At 29.5% G+C, this 24,675-nt stretch overlaps 1 protein-coding gene across 3 annotated transcripts in view; it reads right to left on the bottom strand.

Moving 5' to 3' along the window:
* Window positions 1-15,110: 15,110 nt before the first annotated feature.
* Window positions 15,111-24,675, bottom strand: part of LOC119613767 (protein numb) — a 31,867-nt gene continuing 22,302 nt past the window's right edge. The window contains exons 2-5 of one of the 3 annotated variants that reach the window (XM_037969800.1): window positions 19,694-20,232; window positions 19,416-19,594; window positions 19,036-19,284; window positions 15,111-16,914 (exon numbers count right to left, since the gene is read on the bottom strand). In XM_037969800.1, coding sequence (XP_037825728.1) covers window positions 15,535-16,914; window positions 19,036-19,284; window positions 19,416-19,496 — 1,710 coding nt within the window. In that variant the 5' untranslated portion in view covers window positions 19,497-19,594; window positions 19,694-20,232 and the 3' untranslated portion in view covers window positions 15,111-15,534. Of the gene's footprint in view, window positions 16,915-19,035; window positions 19,285-19,415; window positions 20,233-24,675 lie in introns of all 3 variants that reach the window. The other 2 variants (XM_037969799.1, XM_037969801.1) reach the window with 2 other exon arrangements.

The raw sequence follows: 24,675 nt of genomic DNA, 5'->3' as shown, positions 1-24,675 counted from the left end.
TTTACATTTTCACTTTGAGGCAAATTGTTCATTTAAAATTTGCTTAAAGGAAGTTAAGTTGATTAAAAATTAATTAAGTATTTCTGGGATCACATGGCACAAATAGTTGTGGAAATAAAGATGTCAATAGAAAATAATATTAAGTTGAGTTCATAAGTATTAGTTTAGTTCCTGTTTTGTTTTCTTTGTTTCCTTTTTTTAAGTAACCTTCATAAATATAATTCTTTAAATCTTTAATGCAACTTTATTATTGATAAAGATTTAAAAAAGAGAAAAACTAGTTGTATATTTTAAAATCTATAAATCTATATGTAAGTGTATTTAAAAATTTTTACAACATAGAAAATATTTATGTATTTGTTTGTCTGGCAAAATGTTAGTCTATGTTTTATAATAGAAAATGCATTTCAATTATTTTAAAGTAACTTTCTCCATTTACAAAACAAAAATAATGCAGACACCCACCAGTACTCCTGGCATTCACAATTTTCCTTTCAATCCTGTTTATCTCCACAGTTAAAATAGTAAAAAAAAAAAAAAACAGAAATAAAACACAACTCGGTGAAAAAAGAAGTATCATTATTTTTCATTATATTTGAGCTGTAGAAACAGGAAAAACATAAAAACCTTAAATAGAAAAAATAAAAATAAAAAACCAGCAGATCGACTACTAGATTTCTTTCTTTTTTCTATAGCCTTGTTATCTTTACCTGGCTGGCAGCACCTTCTATCCATATCACTGGATAAAGTTAAAGAATAAGTGCTGGTAGTGGTGGTGGCAGCAGTTCTTCTTTTTTTTAACAGATTTATTCTTTCTTTCAACGAAAAGCTTCATCAGCAAAATTGTATTACAAAAATAGAAAATAAAAGTAAAGTTTCAATTACAAACAGTTTCTTTTCTTTCTTACTTTTTTGCTTGCAAAAAAAGAAAAACCTAAAATGTTTCTTTTACTTTTTGTATTTTTGTTCAAGCTGGCTTTAGTTGTTATTCATAAGGAAATAACAAAAATTAGTAGTGGCGAAAAAAAGTTGGGTTTGAATTCATAAACAACAAAAGACAACAGAAATATATTCGTAAAAATATCAGATTTTTTTTATAAAAGAGTCAGCAAAAAAAATTTAAATTTATGCTTTAAAAAATAAACTTTTTTACATCATAAAATTATTAGCAGCTGAAAAGTAAATATAAGTTCTGTTCTACTTCTCAAATTGAACTCAACTAGAACTGAACTAGAACTGAACTAGAACTGAACTAGAACTGAACTAGACTGAAATAGAACTGAACTAGAACTGAACTAGAACTGAACTAGAACTGAACTAGAACTGAACTAGAACTGAACTAGAACTGAACTAGAACTGAACTAGAACTGAACTAGAACTGAACTAGAACTGAACTAGAACTGAACTAGAACTGAACTAAACTGACTAACTAAACTGAACTAGAACTGAACTAGAACTGAACTAGAACTGAACTAGAACTGAACTAGAACTGAACTAGAACTGAACTAGAACTGAACTAGAACTGACTAGAACTGAACTAGAACTGAACTAGAACTGAACTAGAACTGAACTAGAACTGAACTAGAACTGAACTAGAACTGAACTAGAACTGAACTAGAACTGAAGAACTAGAACTGAACTAGAACTGAACTAGAACTGAACTAGAACTGAACTAGAACTGAACTAGAACTGAACTAGAACTGAACTAGAACTGAACTAGAACTGAACTAGAACTGAACTAGAACTGAACTAGAACTGAACTAGAACTGAACTAGAACTGAACTAGAACTGAACTAGAACTGAACTAGAACTGAACTAGAACTGAACTAGAACTGAACTAGAACTGAACTAGAACTGAACTAGAACTGAACTAGAACTGAACTAGAACTGAACTAGAACTGAACTAGAACTGAACTAGAACTGAACTAGAACTGAACTAGAACTGAACTAGAACTGAACTAGAACTGAACTAGAACTGAACTAGAACTGAACTAGAACTGAACTAGAACTAATGAACTAGAACTGAACTAGAACTGAACTAGAACTGAACTAGAACTGAACTAGAACTGAACTAGAACTGAACTAAACTAGAACTGAACTAGAACTGAACTAGAACTGAACTAGAACTGAACTAGAACTGAACTAGAACTGAACTAGAACTGAACTAGAACTGAACTAGAACTGAACTAGAACTGAACTAGAACTGAACTAGAACTGAACTAGAACTGAACTAGAACTGAACTAGAACTGAACTAGAACTGAACTAGAACTGAACTAGAACTGAACTAGAACTGAACTAGAACTGAACTAGAACTGAACTAGAACTGAACTAGAACTGACTAGAACTGAACTAGAACTGAACTAGAACTGACTAGACTGAACTAGAACTGAACTAGAACTGAACTAGAACTGAACTAGAACTGAACTAGAACTGAACTAGAACTGAACTAGAACTGAACTAGAACTGAACTAGAACTGAACTAGAAACTGAACTAGAACTGAACTAGAACTGAACTAAAACTGAACTAGAACTGAACTAGAACTGAACTAGAACTGAACTAGAACTGAACTAGAAATGAACTAAACTGTTTCTGTTCTAGATTTTATTTTCTTTTTACTGCATTTTTTTAGTTAAAATTTTGTAAAATGATTATCATTTAATCACATTCATTAAATACCTAAATCATTTAAAAACTATTTATTTTATTAAATTTTCTCAATAAAATCATGTTAAATTAAAAAAGAACAAGATATTTTCTTTAAATAAAATCTTATTTCTTAATAAATAAACATTTAACTTATCATCATTATATAAATATTTTATTACAGTTTTATCTACTTAAGAAAACTAAAATCTTTAAACTTTAAACTTTTCAGCAAAAAGTTATTAAAAGTCATAAAGAAATTTCTACAAAAGTGTTGTTGGCAAAAGGTCATTTAGCTAAATAGTTTGTGGGGTGTGTTAGTTGAACTAAATACTGGAGATTAAAACAAAAAATTTAACAAAAAGTTTTTCCTTTTTGTTGTGAGTTTTAAATATGAAAGAAATGATGACATCAAGATAAATTGTTATAACAATAATTAGATTTATTACAAATGATATAAATTAAAGAAAATAAAATGTTTAGAAATATAAATAAAATTACAAATTTATAAAGAAATAGATAAAAATGCTACAAGACGTATGAGTGTTATAATTACAAAAAATAACACTCATACGACTTAAAGGCTTCTACCTATAGTTATACATATTTTTCTCTTTTTCACAATCCGTTGCAGTAAACGTTGTTGATACCCTCTATTTTCCTGTGTATGTGTATTTTTTACCGTTTACCTTTTTTTTTTAAGAGGCCAACCTAGTGCCTGCCATAACACTGATTGAATTCATTTCCGTTTATTTATTTGTTAAATTATTGCTGTCACATCAAGCCAAGCGGACAGGCAGGCAGCAGACACCATGAATTGTATTAAATTAGTGTACGACATATGAAATCTTGTATGTTACGATGTGTTCCCTTTGGTGTTCGTTCCATCCTTGATGTGATGACTATAAATGCTTTGGAAGAGTATGAAGAGTATGTTGTTGTTGACGTTGCTGCCAACGGAAATTTACCCAACAATTGTTATAATTCCCCAAGACATACTTACTTTTCAGTTTATCTTTTTTTCTCTCTATATTTTATAACAGAAAAAAACTCGCACCAAATAAAATTACAAATGAAATGTTTGGTATGAATGTATAAAAGGGGTTTTGGCTGTAAGCCAACTATGTGGATTCAGTTGGCCCTGTTTTGGTCTGTTATTTCCTCTACAAATTGTTACAATAATCACTCATTCACCTCACTCACTCATAGTTGCATATTTATTGTCAATTTAGAAGTTTGTCCTAATGTAGGCTCAAATAAAGAATTAGTTATGATTTTGATTTGCTATTGACAAACATTTGCTGCAGACATTTTTTTGTAGGGGTTACTCTAAGGAATTTAATAAATATTTACTTTAATTTTGTTTTGTAATTGTAGTTTTTTCTTTCGTTAGCTGCCATTAAATCAATAGTAACCTGAGTTTTCTTTTAAAGCTTGATTGTTTGTTTGCTTAAATTTCCCCGGAAATGTAAACGACCGGTTAAAAATTAATAAAAGGATGTTATGATATCAAACAAAGGTCAAGATTTAATTAAAGGCTTCTCTTATTTCTAAGAATAACATTCTTATGGAATATGAATAGGTACAGAAAAATTTGAAGCTTCAGTCCAGGTTCTGTTCTAGTTCAGTTCTAGGTAGTTCAGTTCTAGTTCAGTCTAGTTCAGTTCTAGTTCAGTTCTAGTTCAGTTCTAGTTCAGTTCTAGTTCAGTTCTAGTTCAGTTAGTTCAGTTCGAGTTCAGTTCTAGTTCAGTTCTAGTTCAGTTCTAGTTCAGTTCTAGTTCAGTTCTAGTTCAGTTCTAGTTCAGTTCTAGTTCAGTTCTAGTTCATTCTAGTTCTAGTTCCAGTTCTAGTTCAGTTCTAGTTCAGTTCTAGTTCAGTTCTAGTTCAGTTCTAGTTCAGTTCTAGTTCAGTTCTAGTTCAGTTCGAGTTAGTTCTAGTCAGTTCTAGTTCAGTTCTAGTTCAGTTCTAGTTCAGTTCTAGTTCAGTTCTAGTTCAGTTCTAGTTCAGTTCTAGTTCAGTTCTAGTTCAGTTCTAGTTCAGTTCTAGTTCAGTTCTAGTTCAGTTCTAGTTCAGTTCTAGTTCAGTTCTAGTTCAGTTATAGTTCAGTTCTAGTTCAGTTCAGTTCAGTTCTAGTTCAGTTCTAGTTCAGTTCTAGTTCAGTTCTAGTTCAGTTCTAGTTCAGTTCTAGTTCAGTTCTAGTTCAGTTCTAGTTCAGTTCTAGTTCAGTTCTAGTTCAGTTCTAGTTCAGTTCTAGTTCAGTTCTAGTTCAGTTCTAGTTCAGTTCTAGTTCAGTTCTAGTTCTGTTCTAGTTCAGTTCTAGTTCAGTTCTAGATCAGTTCTAGTTCTGTTCTAGTTCTGTTATAGTTCTGTTCTAGTTCTGTTCTAGTTCTGTTCTAGTTCAGTTCTAGTTCAGTTCTAGTTCAGTTCTAGTTCAGTTCTAGTTCAGTTCTAGTTCAGTTCTAGTTCAGTTCTAGTTCAGTTCTAGTTCAGTTCTAGTTCAGTTCTAGTTCAGTTCTAGTTCAGTTCTAGTTCAGTTCTAGTTAAGTTCTAGTTCAGTTCTAGTTCAGTTCTAGTTCAGTTCTAGTTCAGTTCTCGTTCAGTTCTAGTTCAGTTCTAGTTCTAGTTCAGTTCTAGTTCAGTTCTAGTTCAGTTCTAGTTCAGTTCTAGTTCAGTTCTAGTTCAGTTCTAGTTCAGTTCTAGTTCAGTTCTAGTTCAGTTCAGTTCAGTTTCTAGTTCAGTTCTAGTTCAGTTCTAGTCAGTTCTAGTTCAGTTCTAGTTCAGTTCTAGTTCAGTTCTAGTTCAGTTCGAGGTTCAGTTCTAGTTCAGTTCTAGTTCAGTTCTAGTTCAGTTCTAGTTCAGTCTAGTTCAGTTCTAGTTCAGTTTCTAGTTCAGTTCTAGTTCAGTTCTAGTTCAGTTGCTAGTTCAGTTCTAGTCAGTTCTAGTTCAGTTCTAGTTCAGTTCTAGTTCAGTTCTAGTGTTCAGTTCTAGTTCAGTTCTAGTTCAGTCTAGTTCAGTTCTAGTTCAGTTCTAGTTCAGTTCTAGTTCAGTTCTAGTTCAGTTCTAGTTCAGTTCTAGTTCAGTTCTAGTTCAGTGCTAGTTCAGTTCTAGTTCAGTTCTAGTTCAGTTCTAGTTCAGTTCTAGTTCAGTTCTAGTTCAGTTCTAGTGTCAGTTCTAGTTCAGTTCTAGTTCAGTTCTAGTTCAGTTCTAGTTCAGTTCGAGGTCAGTTCTAGTTCAGTTCTAGTTCGTTCTAGGTTCGTTCTAGTTCAGTTCTAGTTTCAGGTTCTAGTTCAGTTCTAGTTCAGTTCTAGTTCAGGTCTAGTTTCAGTTCTAGTTCATTCTTAGTTCAGCTTCTAGTTCCTTCTAGTTCGAGTTCTAGTTCGTTCTAGGATCAGTTCTAAGTTCAGTTCTAGTTCAGTTCTAGTTCGTTCTAGATCAGGTCTAGATCAGTTCTATTCTGTTCTAGTTCTGGTTCTAGTTCTGGTCTAGTTCTGGTTCTAGTTCTGTTCTAGTTCGTTCTAGTTCTGTTCTAGTTCTGTTCTAGTTCTGTTCTAGTTCTGTTCTAGTTCTGTTCAAGTTCTGTTCTAGGTCTGTTCTAGTTCTGTTCTAGTTCTGTTCTCGGTTCGTGCTCGAGTTCTGTTCTAGTTCTGTTCTAGTTCTGCTTCTAGTTCGGTCTAGTTGGGGGTTCTAGTTCTGTTCTACATTCTGTTCTAGTTTTTGTTCACTTCTAATTCGAGATTGCAACTCTATTTGGACTATTATTATAGTCTCAGTTATTCATCTATAAAATCAATGCCTCCTTTTTCGTTTCCCCTTTTTATTTGCAATTCCCAAATTCCTGTTCTAAAATAGGAACGTGTATTAAGCATTTTAATCTAAATTGGAATGTACTTAAATGGTTCGAGTCTAAACTAAAATAAAGTGTTCTCATTACAGCAGTTGGTACGCATTGGCTTGGAATTTTCCCACAAACTCCAATTACCGAAGTATATTCCATAATGCTAATGGAAAAGCAATGCTGCTACATTAACATATTTGGTTGTGCTGATAATACAGTTTATAAATTTCATTGGCGATAAAGCAGTGATACAGTAACTGCATTATCTATAAATTAGAGGTTTGTGTACTTACTAAAGGTATTGCCAGTTTAGCTAAGAATGTTGTTAGTTTTTAAAACAAGAAGGCTAAAGAAGGCAACGGTTATTACTATGCTAGTATATATGAATGGTTCCTGTGATTTTTTCATATGATTGACATATTTTAGGCTTTTTTTAAGAATACTATTGAAACTTTATTTAAATTATTGCCTAAAAATTGAGCTCCTATAGAAACTTATTTTAGCCTGGAAATAGAGTCTTAACTATTGAATCTTATTTTGGTCTATAACTGGAACTACATTTGAAGATTTTTTATTTTGACTATCTGTGGAGCAGCTTTTAAACTTTTAATTTTCTATAAAATAAAACAACTTAGTTTTTTAATTTCAATTTAAATAAATTAATAGTTTTTTCTTTTATATATTTTATTTATTTAGATTAATTTTCTTTAAATATTTTAGTTTCTTTTTATATAATATATAATATATATGTAAGTTTTTAACTTATAAACGGTATTAAAGACACAAGAAAATCTTTGCGATAATCCTAGTCTAAGCAAGAATTATAGAAACATAGATTGCGCATTCAGTATGTAAAAAAATGTTCGTTCTGCGCATGTACGTCATATCAGCCTGGAACTTGAGAAAAAATAAAAGCAAAACATAAACAAAGTGACATTTTTGGAAAATAAAAAATATTTCGATACAAATAAAATACATATTTTTAAACAAAGAATAAATAAGAAATGAAACTGTTGTCAAAAGTACCTAAGTCTACTGTCATCCGGTACCTAACTCTAAGAATGTATTAGTAGAATTCTCAAGTCAACATAGTTGCAAAAAATCGTATTGAAAAATATTGAAAAAAAAATATTACATTTCAATTTATACTTTGAAAGGTTTCTTAAGATATTTTCCACATATTTTATCTACAAACATTTTATAAACACGTCTGTTTGTTTTTTAATCTATAATATTGAAAAAATAAATTATTTATTTGAAATATCTTTTTCGTTTACCATACGAAAATTTACAACATTGTTTTTTTTAGTTTTAATTTCAACCAACAAAAATTCAATGTCAAAAAATAAAAAATATTTTTTTTTTCGTTTGTAAAAAATATATTATTTTCGGGCTATTAAATGAGTTTAAATTGTGGAAAAAAATTATAAAATATAATGTTAAGTGATAAAAAATATTTCAAAGTGCTATTATCCTCAAATTTTCGCGAAAAAGTTTTGAAGTTTGGAGAGAGAATAAAATTTTTACATATGTGTTGGATTTACACAGCACTCGTCTGTGAGAAGAGCGTAATGTTATTGTTGTAAAAAAATGACAGCGTTTCACTTCTTGTTTATTCTTTGTTTTTAAATTTTAAAAATATTTATTTAACAATTAATGTACATCAATGTTTTAGTTTAATGTTTTATTGATCTTGCGTTTTCTTTGTTTGGAAAATTCAGAAATTTCGTGGTTTAGGGTTCTAATTTTAAAATACATACGAGCACGAAAGAAAAGTTTTTTAATTTTTTCGCTACAATCTATATTTTGAGCCAACTCCATGTGTTTTTTTAAAAAGCCTTCAGTGATAAGCAAGCCCTCGTTGTTTGTTGATTGAAAAATAGTGTGAAGTGCTTGTATCTTACACATCATTTCTTCAGTTGGTTTTGATAAGCCCCCTTCACTAAGGTGATCGATCCATGTATAAGGTTGAACTTGCAATTCATTTCTTGGCACAGAAATATTTGGTTCTTGATCTTTCAACCTATGGCATATGTAACCAGCAAGGTTTTCTAAGCCATCATACGCCAAATCATCTAATTCTTCCGCCTCAACGTTTTCTTTGTCATTATGTGGGGGATTTATTTGGCTAAATATAACTCCTATAATATATGTACATTAATGAAGCCCATTGCAGTTTCCTAATTATTTAAAATATAAAATATATTTACCAGTAAGCGACTTTTGCGTTCTTTCCAAATCGGGTGTGTCGTCGACCTCAACGTTTGCTGCATTGGACATTACACCATCGTTGCGACCAAGTACGTATGACCTTAAACGGTATCTGAACTCTTCTTGGTCGGGGTGATCATGCAAACCACCTTTAGATCGAATTATACCAAAAAAGTTTTCGAGTACGTCTTGATTAAGGCGATAGGTCAAAACATATTCACAATTATGCTTTGTTTTTAAACTCGTATAGACACCCTTTAAGGCATTATTTGACTGTATAATACCTATAATTTAAAAAACAAACTTAAAAGATTAAGTGGTACAATGTAAGATGACGTTTTACCCTTTTGAAAAGGAAGTAATGACTTTCTACCCACAGCTCGCATGTTCTTCATCAAGTTTGTCATTTCATCAAGAATTCGGTTTTGTTCTTCAATTGCTAAACCATATGCATGACAACGGGTTCTAGCATCCGCTCTCGGTACTCTTACGTTCATAATGTCAAACCAATCGTTAGTCTAAGTAAATATAATTCACAATTTCAAACTATTATCTAATTATTTAGGACTTTTACCACTTTAAAAAGCTGATGGCATTCACTCCAATTAAGCCCATCTAAAAATCCATGACTAGCAGCCCGTGTTATAGATTGAGCAACTGTATGTGAAAATAATTTTGTTGCCAATTTAACTTTCTGTCGCTGGGCTCCTGTTACATTTAAATTTGCTACGGATATTTTGTGCGTTATATTTACATCTCCTGATGACACCTCCAAAAGCTTTGTAATTATATCCTTTTGAACAATTTTCTGATCGACAATAAAGCCACTGTCAATAAAGTGGTTGCGCAATAGTTTTATCATATGCGGAACATCCGCAAATGAAAAAACTTGTTCATTTTCAAACAAAAACCTGAACATAAATACAAATGGTGATTTAAATTGTTAATTAAGAGTGTTTTGTTTTACCATGGGGCCTCTTCAGTTACTCCAAGTTCATTTAGTAGCGCTCTGTTTCCACCACCCAGATCAGAAACCATTGCAACAACTGTGTACCCACATGATTTTAGCTCCTCTAGAATTTCAAACAAAATAGTTTTAGTCATTTGACAGTCAAAATTATAAAAAATCGGCTGTTTCCATTTGGAAATGAGTCCTGAAAATTAAAAAAGGCAATGAAAACATTAATTTAAAAATTTTGTAATTTTAATTTACCTCTGACCATAGCTACTTGAGCATAGCTAACTGGACCCAATGTAGTATCTGTTGATTTGTTATAACAGTATGACTTTTTAATTTTCATCTCATCAAAACTTAACACGCAAAGTTTTTGAATGTCAGACATATGATTTGACTTTGATAAAACTTTAAAAACTGGTTTTAGCAATCCTTTATTTAAATCTACTTTCTGCGCCCAGCTTTGTAAAGTACGAACTGACGGAAGAGGAAAATGTTTGCGGTATAAAAGTTTGTATAGCTTTGCACTTGCGGCGTACAACGTTATTGACTGCGTTATATCTTCTTCAGTCCATAATTGTCTTTTCATGCCATTCTTTAGTTTTGCTATTTGTCCGCGAGTGAATATTACTGAAAGTTTTTGCTCTATATTTTCAAGCTCGTAATTTGTTTTTTTTATCTGAGTTTTCAACTCTTCAACGTCCTTTTGGTGTAATTGTTTTAGTACTAAAATTTCCTGGTGATGACTGCTTATTTGTGTGTAATTATCGCTTTTTAAAAGTTTGTTTTCATTCCGAAGATTTTGTCTTTAAATTAAAAAGTCATTGTCTATAAATTTTGAATGAATACCAACGCTACTTACACCTCGGTCCTTAAATGTTTAAGTTCTTCCATACATAAATATGGTTGAATATTTTCGGAACCAATGTCTTCAATAATTGTTTTAAAATTCCCGAGATTTTGGACGTCATCGGTGATATTTTCTTTTTGTTCTATATTTTTAATGCAATTATATTCTTGGAGAATTAAAGCTACCATCTTTTTGTTTTCTTGTTGTTCAATTATTGATAATTGTTCTTCGCCTAGTTCTTTATTTTCAAATGGGTCATGTTTTATGGATGGAACAGTACCGGGTTTTAAAAGTCTCCTTTTGGCGAACCCTTGGGTTAATGCATATTTTTATAAATATTTTTTTTAATCAATGTTATATATCCCACCCATTTCGTACTGCAACCTATTTTCCACATCTTCATCTTTAAAATGTAGCATGCATACATATGATGTTTTGGGATTTATTTGTTTCTCACGGTCACAAAAACTTACCCATTGCTTCTGAATGGAAGCGTCCGTCGGAAATAAAAAAAAACTAATTTCGCACGCCTTGGAGTTGTTGGTGCTTTTGCAATTTTTCACAGCGCATTTCATATTTAAAGTATTTTATTTTTTTAAATTTTTACAAAATTTTGTAACGTTTTTAAAATTTTTTAAATTTTTTTTTAAACGTCAATCACTTTATTTGCTGATGTGACGTAGCACATCGAACACCTGTTGATTTAAACCAAAAAAACCTGCGCAATGCGTAATCTATATTTTTATAATTCTTGTAGTCTAAGGGAACAAACCTTCGTTTTTTGTATTTATTTTTTCAAAAAAAAATTATTAAAAAATATTTGAAATATAATTTTTGCAAAAAATTAAATGATATTTGTTTTTATAAGTTTAAATATTTTATTTAATATTTTTTTTTTTACTAATCACAGAATTTTATTAACTAATACATAAGCACAGATGAATGTTGTAGGTATGTATAAATATGTAGTTGAGTGTTTTAATGTAAACAATAAATTAATTAATTATTTATTACATTTTAGATTAAATTGATTGATTGATGTAAAACTTTTGTTTTGATTTTTTTTCATTAAATATGTTTTAAATTTGTTGTAATTTTTAATTTTATATGAATGTTTTGAATGACCACATAAATAACAGTTTTAAATTTTTTTGGAAAATTTTGCTTTTCATTTGTTTAAGTTAATTTAGTTGTTGTATGTAGTTGTTGGTATTTAATAAATTTAATTAATTTCTTAGATTGTACATTGTGCAGTTATATTTATTATTTTTTTTTTAAATGTATGTATATTTATATATGTATGTATATATATTTTTTTTATTTTTTAATAAAACATTTATCCAGTGCATTGTATAAGTAATTAATTTTTTCTTTAATATATATTTATATTTAATATATATATTTATATTTAATATATATATGATAAAAATTGTTTTTCCCCAAAAAAATTATTTAATGTATATAAATTTGTTGTTGTTTTAATTTTTTATTTTAAAGTAGTGTTTACATTTTTAGTAAAGTTTTGTTTTTTTCATATTCTGTTGTTCAGTGTAAATATTTAGTGATGTTAATGTAAATAGTTTATAAAATGCTTATTAAATGTTTGATATTTTTCTTTGAAGTTTAGAAAAAAATCGGGAAAATTTTAAAACTAAAAAAAGTATTAAAAAATATAACAAAAAAATTTACAAAATATTGAAAAGCTTTTATCTAAATAAATATATTTAATGATATTTTTTTCAGTTAAAAAATTTATTAAATTTTGTTAAAAAAAAATTGATATGATTTATAGATGAAGATGAGGAATCTTTAATTAGTAAAGATAAAATCAATCAGCCTTATCGTTGAAAGTTTAATTTGTTTTATAAATAAAGCTTTACTTGATGTATATACGAAGCCATAGAAAAAAGCTCTGGTGTACTTTAAATAGATTCACAATAAAAGCTTAACTTTGGAATTTAAATAGAACTAAAATTAAATACTATTTTCTACTACAAAGTTTAATGCAATTGAAGCTTAATTAAGACCACAAATATGTAGCTAACTGAAGCTACAAATAAAATCACAATTAAAGCTTTAAAAGCTTAACTTGAATTATGAAAAGATCCCTTATTTAGGCATAATAAATAGATTTACAACAAATAAGTCCTAATTTAGCTTAATACAGCCTAAATAGAGCTTAATACAGCTTAACTAATAAAGCCACACTTAAGGCTTATTGAGATAGAAAATTAAGCCTTAACAAAAGCTTTTATTTGGACTACACGTAAAGCCTCAAATAAAGCAGTATTGAGACTACGAAAGAGCTGAAATTAAATCTAAGTTTGAACTACAAATTTAGCCTTAACTAGGGCTTAAGTTTCACTATAAATAAAGCTTAACTTAAGTCTATAAAAAAAGCTACAATTAAAGACTAATTTCGATAACAAATATTAGCGCATTAGAAGCTTAATAAGGACTATGAATTTGTAGCATACCTGGGTTCTTGTCTTCACTATTGAAAACTTTACTAGCCAAGACAAGAACCTCACATATTACAAAAATCTTGATGTGAAATGAAATTTCGTGGTATATTTGGTTCAAAATTTTTGTTCTAAAATTTTTATGAAATATTGGACCTAGCTCAATTCTGAAACCATTTTTGGATTCATCATAGATTTTAGTCTCAGATGACAAATTTCAGTTGCCCTCAACCTCAAGTTCCCGAAATGATAGTAAAAACTGTGCAAAATAAAAAAATTTCGGGAATTTTGATGAAGCAATGGACCTAGGTCCATTCTGAGTCCATTTTCGGATTCAGCCTGCGAATTTACCAGAAAGGTAAGTTTCCAGCCAGATTCCGCCAGTAGTTTTCGAGATTAAAGCAAACAAAAAAATAAATTCGAAATTTTGTTGCAGTATGGGTCCTAGGTCCTACATTTATCAAAATTACTAATTTTTTTTTTTGATTTAAACTCGGTAACTACTGGCCGAATCTGGCTGGAAACTCACCTTTCTGGTAAAATCCCATGCTGAATCAAAAAATGGAGCCAGAATGGACCTAGGTCCATTCATCAAAATTCACGAAAATTTTTAATTTTAAACAATTTGTGGTATTACATCGTGGTCTAGAGGACTAGAGCTGCAAAAATTCGACATTCAAGATTATGAACTCATAGTGGACCTGAGACCAATACTTCATTAAAATTTCAGACCGATTCTATTACAACATTTTATGTTATCTCAAAATTTTTCAAAATTTCCTTTACATTTGGCAAGGCAAGAACAGAACTAAAACTGAACTAGAACTGAAGAGATTTGATCTAACACTGAAGTTAAATTGCTTCAGATAAAGACTGAAAAAAAGACTAATAAAGTTTGTGTATTTGTATCTTTATTTCAGATTGTTGTTAATATTTTAAGTATAAATTTATTTGTATTGGATCTATACGATGTTTAGAAAGCCTAATGATGATCCCACCATGATGACAGATGCTGCTACACCATCATCAACTCCTCAGTTAAACTGGCAGACACAATGTGCAGAGTGGTGTACTACTTCAGCATTGTGAACGTAGCTTTAAGCATGTCAAGAAAATCAGTAAAAAATGCGCAAAAAACTTATTATTAAGCAATTTGTGTACACCTTTTTACTGCATACTTTGGGGCACTGAAAAGTATATGAGTCATTCTGTAGTCGCACAGGGTACACTGTAAAATATCTTCAGCTTAAAAGTATTGTTGAGAAAGTGATAAGGGAATAAGATTAGGGTGACCAGATGGACAGAATCAAGTTCTTATCATGGATTTTTGCAGCTTTTGAAACAGAAAAAGAATTATATTGAAGAGTAAAGTATATTTAATAACTTTTTGAAGCTTAAGGTGACCAGATTGGAAATTTTATTGTTATTATTATGATCGGGCTGACCAAAAATGTTTAAAAAAAGAAACTTTTATTCAAAAGACCTCCAAATTCTTAACGTAAAAGAAGGTGTACTATGGAATCAACACTTTTCAATTCAAATATTTTCCTAATAAAATTTGGAATCAAACAAAAATCTTAAAATCAAATTAACATTTAAAAATTTTTAATTATTTTTATCAATAAATTTGTTTTATATTTTTTATGATTTTTTTTTAATAATAATATAATAATAATAAATTTCTTAAATTTCAGTTTTGTTTATTTTTTGCAAATGTGTAATACAACATAATAATTATAATAAAAGTCTAAATAAAAAAACAAAAAAAAAAAAAGACAAAAATTTTATATATAAGTAAGTAAATTATAAGTAATAATTAAATTTAAAAAAAAATTAATTTAATATAATACATTTTGTACAAATTAATCAATTGATAGATTGTTAAATACAGTTAAGTTTTTAATTATTATTTTTATTTTTTAACATTAAAGAAGGCGTTTTTGTTGTTGTTAGAAATGAAATTAATTAAGACTTGAGTTCAATTAAGTAATTTTCTTTTTCTTTCTTTAAACTATAATTATTAAATTTATATAATATGTTTATGTTAGTTAAAACTTGCTCTTTTTTTATATAAAGTGGGGTCTGGTCTGTGACAATATTTCTTATAGAAATTGTCTATCTAAAAAATAATTCCTTCTTGTTGTTGTTGCAAATCTCTTTTCTAAATAATTTCTAACATATTTTTTTTTAAATTATATATAGAACAACTTAAATCAGTTTTATGTTGTGTTTTAGTTAAATGTTTTTTTGTTTTTTTTTTTTCTTATATTTGTTTATAAATGTAATATGTAAGTAACATCAATTTAGCGTTTAATTAAGTAACAAGATTGCCAGCCATTTATTTCAATGTTGTTTAGTAGATTGTTTTTTAAGCGGCTTTCCACTTGGTAGGTGGTGTTGTTTAGTTTTTAAAATTTATTTATTTTATTAACGCTTAACAAAAAAGTTTTGAGTTTTTAAAGTGGCCGTGTCCAACACTTCACTTTCCCCCTTTTTTTCTTGCAGCATGCATTTTAGTTCCCTTTTTACTAGTCTACTTAATTATTTAATGTGCTTTCTCTTTCCCCCATATCATCTTAGAGTTGCACTTGGAATGATTGCGCTGGAGCTTTAGGTGGCGATATAAAGGGATTAGTACTGTGTAGCGGCGTTGTGGTATTGGCTGGCGTGGTGGGTGTAGCAATACCTCCCGTTATTGCCGGCAATTCGGGTGACAATGGCTTAGTGACACCCGCTACCCATTCGGCATCGAAGGGATCATTTGTTCCGGGTACTGAGCTCATCGATTGTGTGCGTCCAGCGTTGACCAGTTGAGGAGCTCGTTTGAGGGCCGCCGGTGAGGTACTCTTAACAACCTGACCCAACCATTGATCGGCTTTCGGCAGTGTGGCTTCCTTGAGCGTTAACTTTTCGCTACTCGTGGGTAGTGTGGGTGTATTACTAGGCGTCTGAGGAGGTGTATTGAGTATAGCCGGCGATACCGAGGCAATACGTGGCGTAACTTGGGCCGTGGGTGTCACCACACCATAACTGGAGATGCTGGTGGGTGAGGAGATTACTTTTTGATAGTGTTTTTCTGCAGCTATAATATTCTGATTAATGCTCAAATTATTATTGAAATTGAGATCATCGGTAGCACCATTGGGCGATGCTGCCAGCATTGCATCGGTTTGCGAAAGCAAAGTCAAACCCTGGCTGAGCTCTTGACACAACTGGCTTACCGTTTCGGCGGTGGCTATACCGCCATTTTCCAACTCCAAACCGGCTTTAGCGGGTGACACCTCTGGTATGGGTGACACACTACGATTGGGTGTATTTAAAGCCAAAGCATTGCCCGTGGCTGCCGCCATAAAGGCCTTTTGACGCTCTGCATTGGACGGAAGATCATTAATGCGCAATGACATCTGACGCTTAAAAGGTGACTGACTACCAATTGTGCTAAAGGCCCTGAAGGAACCTTGACGCTCTAGCATGGAAGGTGTAGCATGAGGCCGTTCAATGGCAAAGGGATTAAAAGGTTTCGGCTGTGGTGTTATGGCAGCCGAGGGCGTATCAATGCCCCTTTCGTTGTTGGCAAAACGTTCGGTCATTGTCTGCTGACGGAAGGAGCCGGTACGTGTGAATGTATTATTCTTGGTATCAAAAGTCATAGTAACACCACATTCTTTATCACGTCTCTGCTTACGCTCCAAACACACCGCAAAGGCACAACCTACAGCATGTGACAAACGTTCTCCGGAATCCTTGCAAGCTAAAAAACCATGACACATCCAACGTCTAGTGGTGCCATCACGACAGATATAACTAAAGCCACGTTCATGATTACGATCTGGCGCACAGAAACTGACCTTTTCAATGGTCTGATCCACTATTAGGCCCTTGGTTTCGTCGTCTACCACGCGCAAACCATCACCACTAACATGTAAAAGACCTCTTACCGGACGACGACGAGAGTTCTGTAAAGAAATTGCAAATAAATTATTAATTTGTTGTTTGATTTGTTCGTGAACTCAAGGTTAAAATTCCTAATAAGTGAGTGTTTAATTGAACATATAATTCTTATTTTTTTGGTTATAATTAATTAAGAATCTCTTACAAATTAATTTCAACTTGCAAATTTCTGCTGTTGTTCAGTAAGTAATAAAAAGAAACAGACAAGATACCCAAAAGAAACGTTTAATAATACAGTAAAAGTCACAAGAAAGTTTTAAAGAAAAAAACTAAACCATAAATAAAAGGAAAGTCAATTTCTATATAAGATATTTCAAATATTTTTACTTTATCCTTTTAATAGATTCCATATAAAAAATCTTGCCTTTTTCTTACACCCTTTCTTATTTAACGCACTGTACTTTAACCATATGTGTAAAAAGACAATTATGAAGGTTTCATTAGCACAAAAATATAATCTACAAAATACTCGTATTACGATTACTATACTTATATTTTTAAGATGCAAAGACAACGCCCCCAATTTTCCATATGTGTATGGTCGTTTTGGTGTCAGTTAATAATTAGTACTTTGGTACTAAATTTATTCACTGAAAAAGATATAGACATTCTTAAACATACAAATAAGCGGATTTTCGTAGATTATTTTAATTTGAACGACGAAAGCTGATAAAAATCCATTTATTAATGAATTTTTAATGATTTTTCTGCTTTAAAGTATGACAATGTTTGTTTACAAATAATAAATAACACTGTGTAACAAAAGTTGTATTCAGTCTTTAAATTTAAGGAGTTTTACAAAAATAAATCATCTGTACAAAGAAAAAAGCTTTTTTTAAAAAAAACTTTAAAAAGCTTTTTTAAAGAAAGGCTCTAAAAGACTTTTTTGAAGAAAAACTCAAAAAGCTTTTAAAAACAAAATCTCAAAAAGCTATAATAAAGAAAAGCTCAAACAAATGTTTTTAAGATAATTAGTTATTTTGAAGAAAATCTCAAAAAAACTTTAAAAAGCTTTTTTGAAGAAAGGCTCTAAAACGTTTTTTCGAAGAAAAGCTCTAAAAGCTTTAATAAAGAAAATCTCAAGAATCTTCAATAAATAAAAGTTCACACAAATGTTTTGAAGATAATAAGTTATTTTGAAGAAAAGCTCAAAATAGGAGTTTTAAGCAAAAGCTCAAACAAGCTTTAATAAAGAAAAGTTAAAAAAAACTTTAAAGGCTTCTTTAAAGAAAGGCTCTAAAAAGCTTTTTCGAAGAAAAACTCAAAAAGCTTTAATAAAGAAAAGCTCAAAAAGCTTTTATAAAGAAAAGCTCAAAAAGCTTTTATAAAGAAAAGCTCAAAAAGCTTTTATAAAGAAAAGCTCAAATGTTTTGACGATAATTAGTTACTTTGAAGAAAAGCTCAAAAAGGACTTTTTAAGAAAAGCTCAATAAAAAACTTGGAAGAAGAACGTTTTTTTAAAAAAAAGCTTTATTAAAAAAAAAAGCTCATAAATCATTTTTAAAAAAAGCTCCAAAACATGTTGAAGAAAAATTGAAAAAAATAGCTTTTGTGAAGAAAAGCTTTAATAAAGAAAAGCTCAACAAAGCTTCAATAAAGAAAATCAAAAAAAAATAAATTTTTTTAAAATCTTTGTTAAATTAAAGCTTTTTTAAAGAAAAGCTCAAAAAGCATGTTTGAAGTAAAAACTTTTAAATGCTTTTTGGTACAAAAACCCAAAACTTTTATGAAGAAAAGCTCTAATAATCTTTTTTTGGAAAAAGTTTTAACAAGATTATTTGATGATCTATTTAAAATTGAGCAAAACTTTTAAAAAAATTTTTAAGAAAAAGCTTTAAAAACCTTTTCTGGGATTATTTGCTTAAAATTCTATTCAATTTGAATTTTCTAGAGAAACATCGAAAAAAAACTTAAAAAAGTGTTTTGTTGTGAAAAACATGATTTTGATAAAAAAAAGCTCTAAAAAGTTTAAAAAAGTACTAGTGAAAAAAGCCTTAGGATTTTGGAGAAGGAAGCATTATAAGGCTTTTTGAGACATGAGGCTTTTAAGTCCTAAGGAAAAACTAAGATTAACTAACAAAGGATGGAATAAAGAGATTTAAGATTATTGATATTTCCAAACTTACCCGCAAAACTTTGAGGGCCTCCTCGCAAACCTGCATACCACGCGATTCGAAAACCTCAACGCAACCTAAATATTTAACCGAAAATGAACAGGTGGCCGTGCGTACAGCCTCTTCATCCGCCTGCCATTGATGAGGTTTCGATGACTCGGGAACACGATCCTTTCGGCGTCTAAACGAATCACGAAAGGATCGTCGCAAACGATCCATTTTTTTGGGAGACTTTTTACTAAAACGGAATGAAGCGGATTTCTACATAAAAGAGAAAAAAGGATTAGTAAGGGAATATTTTTGTTATAAAAAGAGTTTTTTTTTTCTATCGAATTTAAGAGAAACAAGTGTTTATTACGTTTTAAATTTGAAGAAAAAACAAAAAAACCTACCCCATTTTTAACATCACCAAATTTTCCTCGTGTGAAGCCTCTTTCTAAAGGTTCATGCGTGTGTGACGATGTGTTTCCCATTTTAAACTAAATAATAAATGTTGCTTTTGATCTGTTGGGTTGTTGGTTGGTTGCTTGAACTGTTTCAACTATTTGTTTTGCTCTCGATCTTCTTTAAACTATGGTTTGTATGTAGTTTGAATTGTATTTAATGTGTGTAAGTATTTCCTGGTTTTGTTAGAATGTGTGTAATTTTAAGGGTTTTTTTTACTGGTTACCTTTTGTATGATATTTTAAAACGTGAGAGAATTGTTTTAAGCAACCGTTACAATTTAAATTAAATTGAATTTAAAACAAAAACAAAATTTTGCAATCATCCGTATAAAAACATATGGTGGGCCCTTTAGAATCTAGCCCTAGAGTCCTTTCGCGTATTAAACTATTTATTACTACTACTTAGTGTAATTGTTGTTTTTTATGTTTATTTTTAAATTTTATTAATATTTAATATCACAATTTGCTTGTAGTTTAATTGATTTATTGTTAAATTTGCATTGATTTTATATTGTTGCTGTTGTTGTTGTTGTATTTTTTCAACTGTTCATTTGTTATTGTTATATTATTTTGTTTGATATTGGTATTGTGTGTAATTAATAATTTAGACAACAGTTTGATTGATTTTTATTGCTTGATTTGATAGTAATTCCATTAAGAAACTGTAGTGAACAAACGATATGTTCCGTTAGATGATGTTGTTTAGTTTTATACAAAATACTTGAAATTTGTTAAAAATTTTAGTTTTTGTATAAAGTATTAGCTGTAAAAATTTATAAAAAAATTTAAAAATTAAAACCAGTTATTGAAATATTTTTCTATTGCTTTTTGCACAAACGAATGTATTTCTTAACACCACCATTTACAAGTATTATAATTAAATTAGTATATTTTTAACGAAAAACAACCCATAGTGACTCATGTATGTATGCATAAAACTCTTAACACCTTACAATTGCTAAATAGATTTTGTTGTGATTTTTTTTCTATTTTTTATAAAAAAAAAATAAATTATTTATGTTAAACTTAAATGACTCATTGTGGTCGCATTTAAAACCTCAGAAAAAACAATAAATAAATAAAAATTCTCTTGAAAAAAAATCTATATTTGTGGGAGTGCTTTTGTATAATTGATAGTCACAGCCTAATTCTTTTGTTTTCTTAACACTTGTATCTTTCTATTTCTATTACTTTTTATATTTCTGGTTTCTTTATCTGTTTTCAATTGTTCTTTTGCTAAAATCATCAATCATTTTTTTGTTAAGTTTTCTACCGCAATCTATATTTACAAATTGTCTCAATATTGTAGTCAGTTTTAATAAACATATCAAAAATTATTTAAATAAATAATGAAGCCAATGTTTACTCATATAATTTATTAGACAAGACAAACTAAAGAAAAGAGAGTAATTAAAAACTAGGGGAATGTAAAGACATTAAAGCTTTTTCAAAAATTTTACGTTTTTTTTTTTTCTTAGCAAAGTTTCTAAATAGTTTTTTTAAGCTGTTTATAAAAGTTTTATGTAAAAGCTCTAAGAAGCTTTTTTGAAGAAAACCTCTAAAAAGATTTTTCGAAGAAAAGTTCTAAAAAACTTTTTTAAAAGAAAAGCTCTTAAAAGTTTTTTTAAAAGAAAAGCTATAAAAAGCTTTTTTGAGGACAAGCTCTAAAAAGCTTTTTTGAAGAAAAGCTCTAAAAAGCCTATTTAAAGAAAAGCTCTTAAAAGCTTTTTTAAAAGAAAAGCTCTAGAAACTTTTTTTGAAGATATTTCTAAAAACTTTTTTGAAAAAAACTAAAAAGTTTTTTTGAAGAAAAGCTCTAAAAGAACAAAATATTTAAAATACTTTTTTTAATAATGTTGTAAATAGATTTTTTAAGAAAAATTGTAGAAAGCTTTTTTTAATAAAAGCTGTTAGAATCTTCTATGTAGAAATGCTCTAAATACATACATACATATATAGGTACCTCTAAAAGTTTTTTTAAGGCTACCCCTAAAAAGCTTTTTGAAAAACAAACTTTTTTTAAGAATTTGTATCTTATATCTGCTCTTCTTAAGAAGGCCTCTAAGAATTGTTTTTTAAGAATGCTTTTAAAATGATTTCTAAATAAAAGCTTTAAAACTATTATGAAAAGCTCTAAACAGCTTCTTTTTAGAAAGGCCCAAAAAAAATTTAAAAAAATTATGGAAATATTTTTGAAGAACGTTCTAACGTTTTGTTGATGAAAAGTACTAGAAAGCATTTAAAAGCTATTTTGAAAAAAAACTTTTTATAAGCTCTAAAAAGTTTTTACGAAAAAAGTTTGTTGAAAAAAAAAATGATGATTTTTGGAAATGCTCTAAAAAGTATTTTTCAAGAAAAGCTTTAAAAAAGCTTTATGAAGAAAAGCTTTGAAAGAGCTTTTTTATAGCATTTTCGATTTTTATTCTTCAAACCATAGTTTATCCTATATATTAATCATCTAATATTTAACAATCCAATTAAACCAAAATATTGCAAAGATTTTTCAAAAAAATTAAGCCGCCTTTCAGCGAAATATTTTTATTAATTTCAGAAAGAAAAAATGATTCATACAACATTTTGTCAAAAAAAAGTTTATTTTGAATTTTTTACCTCATTACCCCTAAAAATTAAGTAATAAATAAACTCATGTTAACTGCGACATTCAATCTATAGCATGTTTAGTTTAAAACCAGTTTAAACTATAGTCAAACAAACACATGATCACACAGAGAGAAATGATGAAAATTAACTCTCTTTCTTCCTAATAATTGAGCCAGATTTTTCTCTATAAATAATATTTACTTTTTCATTATTCAATTCATACAAAGAAACTTGATAATGTTTAAAGTAAACATAACAAAACATGACATAAATATAGCTTGACACTTAAATCACAAATATTTTTTTTTTCTAAATGAGAATAAAACCCAACAAGATAAAAATCTTGACCACAAAACAAGTATAAACAAATTTGTATGTATGTATTGAAACCGCTAAATAAATTGGAAATTTGCAATAAGTAACAGATTTAAACAACAAATAAAAAACCCTTCACATGTCAAGGAATGTTAATTAAGATTAAAATCTTTAAGTTTGCTACAGTTTAAAGTTTTTGTAGGAACTTGAAAAGTTAAAACTTTAAACTTTTCAAGTTCCTACAAAAATCAAATAATATTTTTCTTTATCTCTGTATTTTTCTAGCAAATTTTATAAAAATCGTTAAAACAAATTTTCTTAAATATTCTGTTTAACTATTGTTTTAAAACTTTTTTTATTTAATACTGCATGAAGCATGTGATGATGGTAGACTTTTAAAACATGTCACTCACTTTGTTGTATATTTATTTATTTTTATTTTTTTTTAATATTTTTTATCTAAATAAAAGTAATCAGTGACTGATAAGTAAGTTTAACTAAAATAAATATATATATAAATCATATTGTTTTATATATAAAAAAGTAAAAAAACTATATAAATAATATATAATTTGTAATTAAAACAATAACAAAGTCATGAAAGAAGAAAAAACACTGACAGAAAAAAGAATGGACTACAGCCTGGTCTCTAGTCTATGTTATAGCTATAGTCTAGTCTATGGTCTAGTCTATAATCTAGTCTATAGTCTAGTCTATAGTCTAGTCTATAGTCTAGTCTACAGTCTAGTCTATAGTCTAGTCTACAGTCTAGTCTATAGTCTAGTCTATAGTCTAGTCTATAGTCTAGTCTATAGTCTAGTCTATAGTCTAGTATATAGTCTAGTCTATAGTCTAGTCTATAGTCTAGTCTATAGTCTAGTCTATGGTCTAGTCTATAGTCTAGTCTATAGTCTAGTCTATAGTCTAGTCTATAGTCTAGTCTATAGTCTAGTCTATAGTCTATTCTATAGTCTAGTCTATAGTCTAGTCTATAGTCTAGTCTACAGTCTAGTCTACAGTCTAGTCTACAGTCTAGTCTACAGTCTAGTCTATGGTATAGTCTATAGTCTAGTCTATAGTCTAGTCTATAGTCCAGTCTACAATCTAGTCTATAATCTAGTCTATAGTCTAGTCTATAGTCTAGTCTATAGTCTAGTCTATAGTCTAGTCTATAGTCTAGTCTATAGTCTAGTCTATAGTCTAGTCTATAGTCTAGTCTATAGTCTAGTCTATAGTCTAGTCTATAGTCTAGTCTATAGTCTAGTCTATAGTCTAGTCTATAGTCTAGTCTATAGTCTAGTCTATAGTCTATAGTCTAGTCTATAGTCTAGTCTATAGTCTAGTCTATAGTCTAGTCTATAGTCTAGTCTATAGTCTAGTCTATAGTCTAGTCTATAGTCTAGTCTATAGTCTAGTCTATAGTCTAGTCTATAGTCTAGTCTATAGTCTAGTCTATAGTCTAGTCTATAGTCTAGTCTATAGTCTAGTCTATAGTCTAGTCTATAGTCTAGTCTATAGTCTAGTCTATAGTCTAGTCTATAGTCTAGTCTAGTCTATAGTCTAGTCTATAGTCTAGTCTATAGTCTAGTCTATAGTCTAGTCTATGTCTAGTCTAGTCTAAGTCTAGTCTATAGTCTAGTCTATAGTCTAGTCTATAGTCTAGTCTATAGTCTAGTCTATAGTCTAGTCTATAGTCTAGTCTATAGTCTAGTCTATAGTCTAGTCTATAGTCTAGTCTATAGTCTAGTCTATAGTCTAGTCTATAGTCTAGTCTATAGTCTAGTCTATAGTCTAGTCTATAGTCTAGTCTATAGTCTAGTCTATAGTCTAGTCTATAGTCTAGTCTATAGTCTAGTCTATAGTCTAGTCTATAGTCTAGTCTATAGTCTAGTCTATAGTCTAGTCTATAGTCTAGTCTATAGTCTAGTCTATAGTCTAGTCTATAGTCTAGTCTATAGTCTAGTCTATAGTCTAGTCTATAGTCTAGTCTATAGTCTAGTCTATAGTCTAGTCTATAGTCTAGTCTATAGTCTAGTCTATAGTCTAGTCTATAGTCTAGTCTATAGTCTAGTCTATAGTCTAGTCTATAGTCTAGTCTATAGTCTAGTCTATAGTCTAGTCTATAGTCTAGTCTATAGTCTAGTCTATAGTCTAGTCTATAGTCTAGTCTATAGTCTAGTCTATAGTCTAGTCTATAGTCTAGTCTATAGTCTAGTCTATAGTCTAGTCTATAGTCTAGTCTATAGTCTAGTCTATAGTCTAGTCTATAGTCTAGTCTATAGTCTAGTCT

Source organism: Lucilia sericata, unplaced genomic scaffold (genome assembly GCF_015586225.1).
Source record: "Lucilia sericata isolate MDLA Ls3-8-SP2 unplaced genomic scaffold, ASM1558622v1 Contig002298F_arrow, whole genome shotgun sequence".
In the NCBI taxonomy this organism is placed as follows: domain Eukaryota; kingdom Metazoa; phylum Arthropoda; class Insecta; order Diptera; family Calliphoridae; genus Lucilia; species Lucilia sericata.
Note: the sequence above shows the minus strand (reverse complement) of the source record. Positions and strands in the feature narration are given on the sequence as shown.